Source organism: Phycodurus eques, chromosome 13, assembly GCF_024500275.1.
Source record: "Phycodurus eques isolate BA_2022a chromosome 13, UOR_Pequ_1.1, whole genome shotgun sequence".
Taxonomy (NCBI): Eukaryota; Metazoa; Chordata; class Actinopteri; order Syngnathiformes; family Syngnathidae; genus Phycodurus; species Phycodurus eques.
Genome location: NC_084537.1, coordinates 5,170,456 through 5,184,151, shown reverse-complemented (window position 1 = coordinate 5,184,151; position 13,696 = coordinate 5,170,456). Strand labels below are relative to the sequence as shown.

General features: G+C 43.8%; 1 protein-coding gene across 2 annotated transcripts in view; it reads left to right on the top strand.

Annotated features, from left to right (window-relative positions):
• The window catches only part of LOC133411804 (sodium channel protein type 4 subunit alpha-like), a 53,687-nt gene that overhangs the window by 25,127 nt on the left and 14,864 nt on the right, over positions 1 to 13,696 (top strand). For both annotated transcript variants that reach the window (XM_061694496.1, XM_061694495.1), the window contains exons 15-17: positions 323 to 496; positions 731 to 1,087; positions 3,740 to 4,147. In XM_061694496.1, coding sequence (XP_061550480.1) covers positions 323 to 496; positions 731 to 1,087; positions 3,740 to 4,147 — 939 coding nt within the window. The remainder of the gene's footprint in view (positions 1 to 322; positions 497 to 730; positions 1,088 to 3,739; positions 4,148 to 13,696) is intronic.

The window sequence follows — 13,696 nt, the reverse complement described above, 5'->3', positions numbered from 1 at the left end:
TCAATGCAAGAAACAAGTGTTATTTTTATTTTATTATTTATTTCCTCATTATTTATTATTTATTGTATTATTTATTATAAATATTTCTGTCTGTTTTCAGCTGAAGACCAAACTTAGGCATGTGGTTCCAAACTTTCAAAATGTATTTGAAACTTAGTTGTACATTACTCACAAAAACAGCTTGCGGGTAAAATTTCTAAAAATGCACCATTTAATTTGGCAATCTTTCAACTTCTTAATGCACAAGTACAACTGTTAACTGGTTCAATACTTTTTGCTTAATCTTCCATAGTAATAATGCTACTTGTATTTGTGCTCTCAGGTGTTCACAGGGATCTTCACTGCAGAGATGGTCCTGAAGCTGATCGCCATGGACCCTTACTATTACTTCCAACAGGGCTGGAACATTTTTGACGGCATCATTGTTTGCCTAAGTCTGATGGAGCTGGGACTCTCCAATGTTGAGGGGCTATCTGTTCTTCGCTCCTTCAGACTGGTAATTCTTTCTTTGAGTTCTGCAAGAACATTTGTACGGTACTGAACTTGTTACTAGATTTACCCTTTTAATAACTGTGCAAATGCGGTATCAACATTTGGATTCGCATGACGATATTAACTTACAGTAAACGTCAGATTGTACAACTGTCTAGAGTATTTTTCATCTGACATTAATAGTAAGGATAGAGGTTGTTCCAATGTTACGTTTTCTCCACCTTGTTGTCTTGAACAGTTACGTGTCTTCAAACTGGCAAAGTCTTGGCCCACCCTCAACACTCTAATAAAAATCATTGGCAACTCAGTCGGCGCTCTGGGAAACCTAACACTGGTGTTGGCCATCATCGTCTTCATCTTCGCTGTAGTGGGCATGCAGCTGTTTGGCAAGAACTACCAGGACTGTGTGTGCAAGATCTCTCATGACTGTCAGCTTCCTCGCTGGCACATGAAGGACTTCTTTCACTCCTTCCTGATTGTGTTCAGGGTGCTGTGTGGCGAGTGGATTGAGACCATGTGGGATTGTATGGAAGTAGCTGGGCAACCTCTCTGCATCCTGGTGTTCATGCTGGTCATGGTCATTGGGAACTTGGTGGTGAGTACATAATCTCTCACATTTTCAGCCCTTACATGTTCTAGTGTGCCAGCTATCCTGTTCAGAGAAACTGGAGCCTATCCCTGTTGACTTGAGAGGCAGGGTACTGCACAGTAGTCAATCACAGCACTGACACATAGGTATTGACAAACATTCACACTTAAATTGCCAAGTTAGAGTTTGATTAATGTTTTTGATTGTGAGAGGAAAATGACAACCTGAAGCGAACCCATAAAAGCACATGAATGTACAGTAAATGCTGCTACCACTATGCTATGCCATCTGTAGACATAACTATTTTAAATAAACTGTACCTATCATTGGGCAGTGAATTACACTATGCTCCATCAGTCTTTTGGGTCAAAAAGATAAATGACAATAATGACACTACGAGAATAAAGCAAGTCGTGATGTTGAAGAAAAAGTAGCAACAAAACGAAACAAAAAACAAAACAAAAAGTGAGATGACAATAAAGTAGTATTGTAAGCATAAACACAGTGTTGGGAAATTTTATTTTCTACGTGAAGTATTTCAAAGTTCAATTCATACATTTTAAAAGAAGATGCGTGTGCCCGTGCGACTGTTGGTGGCTGGGGTTGCCAAATGCTGTAAGGCGTTTATCCCCCAACATATGAAGCTCGTTTTCAGTGTGTTGGGTCCTGAGAAAAAGAACTACATGGCCTGAAGTTTACTCTTTCAATGGGTCCGTTTGAACGTCAAGCTGATGGTTTCAAACAACAAATATTACAAGATATGATTAATAGATGGCCGGTCGCTAGAAAAAGACAGCTGCTGCTGGTCTTGGGGCTTGTTGCATTTAAGTTTGTGAGGGAATCTCACTCATAAATCAATAAATCATTTTGCAAATACTAATTTATAATATTATGATGAAATCTGAGCTTTATTCACGCAACATTTATATCCGTCATATAACTGTTATTAATTGAGCAAGGTTATGAGTGTGGTTGTGCTCTCGTTACCATTAAATGCTCATTTGTCCCCACTGTTAATCCCATCATCTCAAATGAAGCTGATTTGTTGTTTTCTGTGTGCTTCAAAATCCCATTATGATACAAAAAGGAAACTTTTTAACACTTCATTAATTACGAAAAAAAAAAGCCAATGCTCTTTGAGAAATATACTGCCATATTACAATACCGTGTATGAAGAACAACGTTATTGTCAAATCCATGGCAAAGTTACACCAGTTCAAGATGAGGATTTTCAAATAGTTGGAAACCACACATTGTTACTCCTTGTGTGGACCTGCGGGATTGGACTCGTGACTCTATTACATTGTTAGCGCAAAGACCATATGACGACAGTACACCTTGTATAGTGACCAGAAACGTCTTCTGCACATAAATCGCGGAAAAGCTGTTTATCCAAGAGATTATCCCGGGTGCTTAAGGGGCGATAAAGTCAAAGGTCATTCATCACTAATCAACTGCTCATGCTCCCGATCTCTGACTGGCTAAAGTTGATCCTTGTGCAGCAACTGTGCACAATCACATAGGCACACATGCGCGTGTACATACAGTGCAGTGTCGTGTTTCCTGCTGATGCTCTCTAAACTTGTAGACAGATTACTTGGAAGTTGGATGCTAGGAAATTTGAGTTTACGATAGTTGAAACTCAAGCACAGGAAGCCATATGTCACAGCGTTTTGGTGTAGAATACCCTGTTCTGATACTGTAGATACAGATGGGTATGCATTAAAGTTAAAGTTTTTATAGCATTAGTGGGCAAGTAGACGACCGCTGCCTCATCCATAAAGCACAAATGGTCACTGAATAAAAACAGTGCTTGACTACTATCAATTATCTTTCTAGAATGATGTTTATCTCGTCAGCACTGATGGTAAATCAGACAAGCCTGACAATTGAAGGTATTCCCAAACCAATGCATGGAAATACAATAACATAATTAAATATGCCTGTGAATATTTTCATTTATCCAGGTCATTTCATTCTGAGGGCATTGAATCAATCGCAGTTGGTATTTGATGGTTGTCATAGAACTAAAACTAAAACTAAAATATCGTCTAATTTCTGCAAGTGATTTATTTTACCATTTGCTGTAGCATTTTGCATGAGTCATTTCAAATTAAATGAACAGATATTATGGTATGGTGTGGTGTGGTGTGCTATGGTATGGTACGGTACAGTTCGGTATGTATGATACAGAGGCAGCATGAAGGCGTATGGGGCATGAACGTCTGCCGTCGGTCAAAGGTTACGGGGTTAAATCTCAACACTGATAAACTGGCTTCCTCTCACATTTCAAAAAACGTTTAACTTGCCCTGATCAGCTGCTTGTTCATGCAAAAACATACATGGTATGTTAATTGCAAAATGTGAGTGTAAATAGGACCGTGTAAATGACTGGCGACCAGTCCAGGGTATACCCCGCTGGGAAAGATTCCAGCTTCTCTGTGACCCTGAGAAGGATAAGCGGTAGTTGGTTGAAGAAATGTTAAATGTGACCCACTGAATATTAAAACCAGACACCCCTCCATGGCCCTCGAGACATTTTTAGAACAGCGTGGTCAAGGACTAAATAACTCAGTTCAACTCATCTCTGTAATGTGCAAAAAGTTATCCTCCTGTATTCTTGACACTACCAAACACCTATTTGTTGTCTGCCAACAGGTACTGAATCTCTTCCTCGCCTTGCTACTCAGCTCTTTCAGCTCTGACAACCTCTCAGCTCCGGATGAGGATGGCGATTTGAATAACATCCAAATTGCCATCGCTCGCATCAACTCTGGTCTCTCTTGGCTTGCCACAAGCATCGTCCACCTTTTCAACCACACTTTGAAATGCAGACGCAAGAAAGCCAAAGAGACTTCTAAGGCGGTCAAGCTCGTGGCCAATCATCTGGAAAGCAACGGTGGAATTTATGGACGCTATGGAGAGAAATACATCATACCAGAGGAGGACAGCTACATGACTAACCCAAACCTGACAGTTATTGTTCCAATCGCACCTGGAGAATCTGATGTGGAATTTATGGAGGAGGACGATGTATCAGAGTCATCGGAGGATGAAGACAACAAAGTAAGTTTGACACAATTTGTTTCGCTCTTTCAGACCCAATAAACATCAACCACATTCAATTGTGGCAGCAAAGAGGAAAGAACTATGAGCGAAACTGGATCAACTCATTTGAAATTAATAGTAATAGTGTGATTTTATACTATTTTTAGATTTTTGTGGGTAGCACGGTGGAGAGTGGTTTGTACGTCTGCCTCACAGTCCTGAAGTTTGATTTTTGTCCTCCCCTCCCATGCCCGAGTTTTTGCTTCAGCGACCATCCATCCATCCATCCATTTTCTGAGCCGCTTCTCCTCACTAGGGTCGTGGGCGTGCTGGAGCCTATCCCAGCTGTCATCGGGCAGGAGGCGGGGTACACCCTGAACTGGTTGCCAGCCAATCGCAAGGCACATACAAACAGACAACCATTCGCACTCACAGTCATGCCTACGGGCAATTTAGAGTCTCCAATTAATGCATGTTTTTGGGATGTGGGAGGAAACCGGAGTGCCCGGAGAAAACCCACGCAGGCACGGGGAGAACATGCAAACTCCACACAGTCGGGGCCGGGGATTGAACCCAGGTCCTCAGAACTGTGAGGCTGACGCTCTAACCAGTCGGCCACCGTGCCGCCCTTCAGCGACCACCAAAGCTTTATTCCGCTTGGCCAGCTGCCTCAGGAGTCTCACAGGCCAAAAATGCCGATAGGACTCCTTCTTCAGTTTGACGGCATCCCTCACCATTGGTGTCCACCAACGGGTTCCGGGATTGCTGCCACGACAGGGACTGACCACCTTACGGCTACAGCTCCGGTCGGCCACCTCAGCAATGGAGGCGCGGAACATGGTCCGCTCGGACTCGATGTGCCCCACCTCCCCCGGAACGTGAGCAAAGTTCTGTCGGAGGTGGGAGTTGAAACTCCTTCGAACATGGGATTCTGCCAAACGTTCCCAGCAGACCCTCACAATACATTTGGGCCTGCCAGGTCGGACCAGCATCTTCCTGCCAGAGAGGTGACATTCCACGTCCCTAGAGCCAGCTTCTGTAGCCGGGGATCAGATCGCCAAGGTCCCTGCCTTCGGCCACCGCCCAGCTCGCACTGCACCCGACCCCTATGGCCCCTCCCACAGGTGGTGAGCCCATGGGAAGGGGGATCCACGTTACCCTTTCGGGCCGTGCCCGGCCGGCCCCCATGGGTCCAGGCCCGGCCACCAGGCGCTTGCCTTCGAGCCCCACCTCCAGGCCTGGCTCCAGAGGGGGGCCTCGGTGACCCGCGTCCGGGCAAGGGAAAACGTCTTCCTGAATTTTTCATCTTCATAGAAGTTTTTGGAGCTGTGCTTTGTCTGGTCACCTAGGACCTGTTTGCCATGTGTGACCCTGCCAGGGGCATAAAGGCACCCCAGACAATTTAGCTCCTAGGATCATTGGGACACACAAACCCCTCCACCACAATAAGGTGACATCTCAATGAAGAGGACAACAATTCAGATGGTGCTTTTCACCTTTGGCCCGGAGAACAACCATGTACATGATTTTCAAAGACAATTGGAAATGTGGACTTGTCAGACCACAGCACAGTCTTCCACTTTTCGTCAGTTGATCTCAGATGAGCTTGGGTTTAGGGAAGCTGGCTGCGTTTTTGGGTGTTGTTGATTTATGGCTTTCGCTTTGCATAGTAGAGTTTTGACTTGCATTTGTAGATGTAACCAGGAACTGTGTTTAACTGACAATGGTTTTCTGAAGTGTTCCTGAGCCCACGTGGCAATATCCTTCACAATGATGGCCGTTTTTAATGCAGCACTGCCTGAGGGATCGAAGGTCAGGGGCATTTAACCTTTGTTTTCGGCCTGGCCGCTGACATTCTTTTTCTCCAGATTTTCTGAATCTTTTGACGATATTATGGACCGTAGATGACGACCTTAAATTCCTTGCAATTTTACGTTGAGGAGCGTTGTTCTTAAACTGTTGGACTATTTTGCTCATGCAGTTGTTCACAAAGTGGTGAACCTTGTCGCATCCTTGCTATAATTACACTCAACTGTTTCCGATTAACCTGTTCACCACTGGAATGTTCCACAGCCACACTTTGTACAGATTGTCTAGTCTAACAGTACGGTACTAACATTCGACTCATCTTGGTGCAGCCACAATGCAATGTAGCAAATAAGGTACTACAAAATTTCATTTTGAAAAAAAAGTATTTTGAATCTTAACAGCGTATAGAATTTGGTTGTTATGAGGAGTAATCTGAACTGAAACCATAAAGACTGTTTGAGTCACAGCAAAACAAAAATGTTGAATTAAAACAGTTAAACCAAACATCACCTTTAATCACTGGATACAACCAATACTGCTTATATTGTGGTTTGCTTCACTACTGTATATCTTAATATCATTCATAAGTGAAATACAGGGTCAGTTTGACAGCAAGAGAGGGGGCAGGGATGGGCATGAGCATGTGGATGCTCTCCGGAAAGATAATCTGTTAATCTGTAGAGCAGACAAGGTGAATTCTGATGGAGACTTTTTTCATGTAGCGAAAATCCAGATGTTCTGTTTCCTATTTTCCTTCGTTTGTTGAAATGTACAAATGTGCACAAAATACAGTATGCTGTATGGCATTCATTCATTCATTGAAATGTGCAGAATGACAAAGGTATAACCGAAACCTAAAAACATGAAATGCTAATGAATCAATTCCCCTGAAATGAAGGCATTACAGTAATACAGTAGTGTCAAAAATATCCCTTCCTTGGTCCATACACCACCACTCCTCTTAGCTGCATTGGTCCTATTACAGTATTTACTATTTCACTGTATCACAATGAGTGCTGTAAAAAGGTCACTAGCAGTAGGCCTTTGCACAGGACATGCCTCTACCAAGTCGGGCCGGCGAGAGAGCGCTCTGAGCGGCCACGGCAACGCCCGTTCCCTTGCGGCTTCTCATAGCACGGCGAGAGTGCTGTGGAAGCGCTTTTGTCGCTCCCGCCGGCCCGCCGAATAGGACCGAGGTGGCATGTCGATGTGGCGTGGGTGATGCAAGTACCCGTTCTGCGTTGTGAAGCGCAATTCACCAAGCGTTGCATTATTGGCTCACCAATACAGAATCTGAATGCAACCTTCGCTATTTCATCCACCACAGTTACATTAAAAATGACAAATATTGTCAAGTATTGTTGACAAATACAACATATGTATACTTACAGACTATATTTCAAAGTGCGTTCCATGCGTATAAATAACTCCCACGATCAAACTCATGCAAGGGAAAAGAGTCTGAACTAGGCATCGAACGGCTATCTATCGAGCAGATGACATGATATGGCCCAATCAGACCGAAACTATTTTCCATGTCTAAATTGGGGAAGATGAGCGATCCAATCAGAGCAAAGCACATTTAAATTAGAGTCAGGAACGATAAACCGTTGCAACCTGATATCAGGTCGTAAAGGCGAGAGATACGACTGTATCGGTAGCAGACTAGACTTATCGATTAAAATTCCGCCAGGAATCCTTAGATAAATCGGTTGTAGGGCTGCGGCCAAGGTTTTCGCGAGGCTAGGAATCGGTTGCCTGAGGCTTTATGGTTTTCATCCCGTAAAACAAGTGCGAGTGGTCTCACGCTGTGCTTCGCAGGTAACGTGGTTTACAACCAAACACAGCAGTGGTGGATACTAGCGACACTACTAGTTTAACTACATTTCAACATCAAATAGCTTTTTCAGTAGTTATGCTACTTTCGTGGTCACAGCGATGGTAAAGTATCGTTCCCCAGGAGACATTGAATGCAACGTCAAGTTACATAATTTATCACAAGTTGTCGACACCGGGGCCAGCGGTGAAATGTGATTGTAAACATGCAGAAAATAGAGAGAGACTCCGCCTCATGCCAGAGATTCCCAACCCTAATTTAAATGTTTCATAATAATGAGAAATCCGACTGTCAGGCGGAAAAGACCAACTAGAATAGATTGGAAAAGGAAATATTTGGCATTTCCAAACAGAATTATCATGCAAACCACACAAAAGACATCAAAGACTATTTATAGCTAAAAAGAAAAACAGTGATGAAATGGGACCTTTAAGAAATGTGCCACATATCTATCCTGGTTTAAGCAAGGTAGGCATACATGATCACTGTTCACTGGAATCTATTTCTCTGCGTAGTCGCGTTCACGCTCTGAACTCATTTAACTCATTCAGTGCCAGCCCTCCCAGTTAACATGGATATTTGACATCTAAAGCAGTCAGTGGCACTGACTGTGTTAAGGAGAGGTGGGAAGGATATGATTGATCAAACTATTTTTGAGACAGGGTGGTTTACAGTATTTTTGTTGTTAAGAAATTACATTTCAAGGAAGTGCTGTATGGTTTTTACACTTTGCTAGCTTGTTAAAAATGAACCCAGTGTAAAAACATTTTTTTTTTTTTGGGAAAGAAATCTCTCAAATTTTGGGCACGCTTTTATTTATTTTAAGGGAGCTTCAGCACCCCCAAAAATGGGCTATACACGCCAAGTGTTTCTCGCATAGATTTAGCCTGAAATTTTTTTTCCCTGGAGTGGTGTTTGTTTATTTGTTTTATTATGATTCCCATTAGCTTAAAGGTCAGAGGACAAAGATTTTTATATGATGCTGAATGCGCCTCCTGCTTTTTGTATCCCGCGCCTTCCGGTCTTCGTTCCTTTCCGAACATCCTGTTCAACCGGCGTTGTGTGCTATTGTTCCACGCTGTTGTTCCCGTACTTGTTGTCGTATGCTTTAACGTTGTCACAATGGTTTATTGTGTGGCACTTGGTTGTAAAAATGGTTCAGGCAGCGGGAAGAGTTTTTTTATTTTTTTGGCACAGTCATTTTAATCGACAATAGTCATTAAAATCTGCTCTAGCATCTGCAGGATTGCTGCAGCAGTCTCGACAGTGAAACACATTTGCATAATAAATCTAAGGGTGTGTCTATTCTTATTCAGGCCGATGATCGAGGATCGTTAACCTGACATGCGCAAAAAATGAGTTCAGTGGGGTAAAATGGCTTGATCGATTTCATGTGGATAAACCTCTAAATATTAGGGGTAAAAAGCAAGAATGTAATGCAGGGCTATATTACCTACAATTCATATCATGGTATAAATTGAATTCCTTCACAGTAACGGTATACCGTACTTAATGATGTGAATTAAATGTAAGTGTAAAAATGTTATAATGGAAATATTTGGAATGGGTTGTATGGTCCTTTAGCAAAGCTAAATTATTCACAAAAAAAGTAACATAAGATATAATAAATAAACTCGAAATTCAATATTACTGTGCAAAAAAACAAATAACATTGGTGGATATTATAAATATTTAATATACTGTATTCATATTATTTTAACCTTATGGGCCCCTCCTCTCGGCTGACGTATGCAGTAATGTACTAATTCATTTCCGGTTTTCTGGTGTGTCCTGTGTAGCTCTATATTAGTTTCTCTCTAGACACTTCTTAATTTGGCTGCTAAATTGCTGTTCATAGTTGTTTGGCTGTAGCGTGGTTAGCAGTTAGTATAGCTTCTCCATCTTCTTCTGTTATTGCTTCACAATAATGATACTTTGTCATAAGGGTAGCTTATTTGCTGCCATGGAGGTGATTAGTGACTTAGAGGAGCGGCTGCACACTAGCTAGCCAGCCGAAACTTGTAGCAAGCTGGCATGGCACAAGATAGCATAGCACCGAGCGTTCCCCGATAGTAACCATGCAGTAGAAAGCAGAGGATGGGTTGCACCCTTTTTTTTTAAACAAGAATGTATTGATTTCATTGTATTTGTTTATGAAATTTGTACTTATCCGATCGGGCCAGCGCCTGCAAGGTATGTGGTTCCTTGGTCGGTACCTGAGATTTTACATACTTTATTTCATTATTATACAGGTTATCCTATGCAGGGCTACCGGGTGGTGGGTGCTGATGATTTGGTTTGACAAAGAAATTACCTGCTTAGGATTCCAAACATACAAGTTCAATTGTGAAAGTGAGTGTAACAAACAACAGAGGTTGCAAACCGTAGCATGCCATGAAAGGGGACATACCTGTGGCGGAGCTGGTGAGGGAGTTGTGGGCATATTCAATCCACGGGAGGAAGGTGCACCAGGAGGCAGGATGGTGAGCAGTGACACAGCGAAGAGCGGATTCCAGGTTTTGATTTGCCCCCTCCGTCTAGTCGTTGGTTTGGGGGTGGTAGCCAGAAGACAAACTGGTTGCTGTGCCCACCGCCTTACAGAACTCTTTCCAGAGCTGGGAGGAGAACTGAGGACCCCGGTCCAATACAATATCAACAGGGATACCATGAAGTCTGAATACGTGGAGGACAAGAAGGTTAGCAGTCTCAAAAGCAGAGGGCAATTTGGGAAGAGGTACATAGTGAACATACTTGGAGAACCGGTCAATAACGGTGAGGATGACTGTGTTACCTTCAGATGGCGATAGATGGAGGCCGGTGACTAAGTCTAGGGAGATGTGGGACTAGGGGTGGCTTGGAATGGGTAAGGGGTGCAGCGGTCCAGCTGGGGGTTGATGAGAAGCTTTACCTCGGGCACAGACAGAGCAGGCTAGGACAAACTCACAAGTGTCCTTGGCTAGATTGGGCCACCAGAAGTGTTGCTGGATAAAATGGACAGTGCAGGCTGATGCCGGGATGACAGGTGAGCCTGGAGTTGTGGGCCCACTGAAGGACCTAAGAGCGTGCGGAATCGGATACGAACAGTTGGTTGGGAGGTCCGGTCTTGGGGTCCAGGTGAGTCTTCTGAGCCTCTTTAACCAGCTGTTCGATTTTCTAAGTAGCTGCTCCTACAAAGCATGAGGAAGGTAGGATGGGTTCTGGTTCAGTTGGACTGGAAGGGGGTACAACCATATCAGAATCAGAATCATCTTTATTTGCCAAGTATGTCCAAAACACACAAGGAATTTGTCTCCGGTAGTTGGAGCCGCTCTAGTACAACAGACAGTCAATTTACAGAACACTTTGGAGACATAAAGACATTGACAAAAAACAATTGTGCAAAAAGATGCAGAGTCCTCTAGCACTTAGAGCAGTTCGAATGACTAATATTGCAATAGTCCGGTGCAATGACCATTGTGCAAAGGGCGCTGAGACTTCAAGGAGTGTATGCGGTTTAAAGTGACGAGTAGTGCGATAATCTGGGACAATGTTGGTTGTGCAAATGTTACAGATACTCCTCAATCAGTGTGCAAATGGAGCAGATGCTACTCTGGCATGAGTGGCCAGTATATGCAAATAGTGCAGCATGGCAAGACAACTACAGTGAGTGCACGAGTAATACATAATTGGCCCCACAGAAATGTGATAATGAACTCAAGTCAAAAAATTGCCAGCTATATGGGACAGGACATCAGGCTTGCCATTGTGCGAACCAGGGCGGAAGAAGAGGCAGAAATGAAAGCGGCTGAGAAATAAAGCCCAGCGAGCTTGCGGGGATTAAGACGCTTGGGGGAACGGAGATAGGCTAGGTTTTTGTGGTCAGTCCATACAATAAAGGGTGTAACGGTCCCCCCCGACCAGTGGCTCCACTCCTCCAGGATGGCTAGCAGCTCACGGTTCCCGACGTCATAGTTACGCTCAGATGTAGACAGGCGACAGGAGAAAAAGTTTTTGGGAAACTGAGTCACGCTGGGCAAGGACTGCTGCCGCTCCCATGTCAGAGGCATCAACCTCAACAACAAACTGGAGGGAGGGGTCAGGGTGTCGCAGGATGGGAGCACTGGTGAACAGTTCTTTGAGGCGTTCAAATTCTTGCAATGCAGCAGGGGTCCAAAGGAAAGGTGAGCTGGTGGAGGTGAGACCGGTGAGAAGTACAGCAACCTTGCTGTAGTCACGGATGAAACGTCGATAGAAGTTGGCAAAACCCAGGAAACTTTGAAGCTCCTTCCGGGTGGAGGGAATGGGCCAGTTGACGACTGCTTGGAACTTTGCTGGGTCTGGTTGTACCTGTCCCTTGGCGATGATGTAGCCAAAGGAGTGAACGGAAGAGAGGTGGAATTCACATTTTTCAGGTTTCACGAAAAGACGGTTCTCAAGAAGGCTTTGGAGGACTTGACGGACATGCAGGCGATGTTCTTCAGGGGAGCGGGAGAAGATGAGTATGAGTATGTTGTCAAGCTAGACAAAAAACGAACAAACGAACCAATTCAGCAGGACGTCGGAGGACGTCATTGACGAAATTTAGAAAAACAGCAAGGGCGCTGGTTCATCCAAACGGCATGACCAGGTACTCGAAGTGTCCAAAGGGGGTATTGAAAGCCGTTTTACATTTGTCCCCTTCTCTGATCCGAATGAGATGGTATGCGTTGCGTAAATCCAATTTCATGAATATCTGGGCGTCGCAGAGGGGTTCAAAGGATGGGTCAATAAGGGGTAGTGGAGCTTTGCTTTTTATAGTGATGTCGTTGAGGCCTCGGAAGCCAATGCAGGGGCGGAGAGTGGTATCTTTTCAACAAAAAAGAAACCAGCCCCCACGGGGGACGGAGAGGGTCAGATGAGTCCAGAAGCCAGGGAGTCACAGATATAACGCTCCATAGCCTCTTTTTCAGGATGGGAAAAGATTAAAGAGGCGGCTGGAGGGAAGAGGGGCTCCCGGCACAAGGTCAATGGCGCAGTCATAGGGGCGGTGGGAGGGAAGAGAGATGGCCAGGTCCTTGCTGAACACGGGGGATAGGTCGTGATCATCGTCTGGGACCCGGAAGAGATCAGTAGGTGTAACAGGTGGGGGAGAAAATGGAGAACCCTTTAAAACAACTGTACAGTATGTGCAACTGTTTCCAATTCATTTGATATTCCCATGTATCCCTCTCATAATCTTCTGTCTAGATTGTGCGGATGATCACTTCAAACCTTTTTATAGGATAGAGACTGACCTCTGTCCCACAAATTGTATTAAATATGCTTTGGTTTTACAACAAAGTCGAATCTTATCAAAACAGTATTAAGGTTTAAAGGAGATTGAAAGGGCATACATGTCGGTGAGCTAGTTACAATGCATCGGTGAGCTAGCTACAATGCATGACAGTGGATTGAAAATCCTGCATCTGTTCTCCTTGGGAATAGACTTGCATATCATACGTTACTTAATGGGCATTATAATGACGTGGATATTATACATTACTTAACTGTCTTGCAGTAGTGTGGAAACGTGGAAGCTCTACAATTTAATGACATCCAACATTGGTGTATCAAAATGTCTTATATTATTTAGGCTACGCGAAACAGGCCGTATATGTTAAGCAGACACGTACAGCAAGCCCTCATTCATCACGTGAGGTTACCGGTACGTTCCGGACCACCCCTGCAGTAGATGAAATTCGTAGCAACCACATTTTTTTTTAATTTTTTATTATTATACATATTTTAAAGCTGAATAAACCTCCCCATACACGTATTAATCTTCCCCATACTCATATTAAAAGGGACATTTCTATGGCGCCTCAGTAAACGTGAAATATGAATTAAAACTGTCCACGCATTCCTGAGTTCCAGACCTTTTTCTGCCGAGAGGCTTGAAATCAGGTCATTCAAATTTCTCGAGC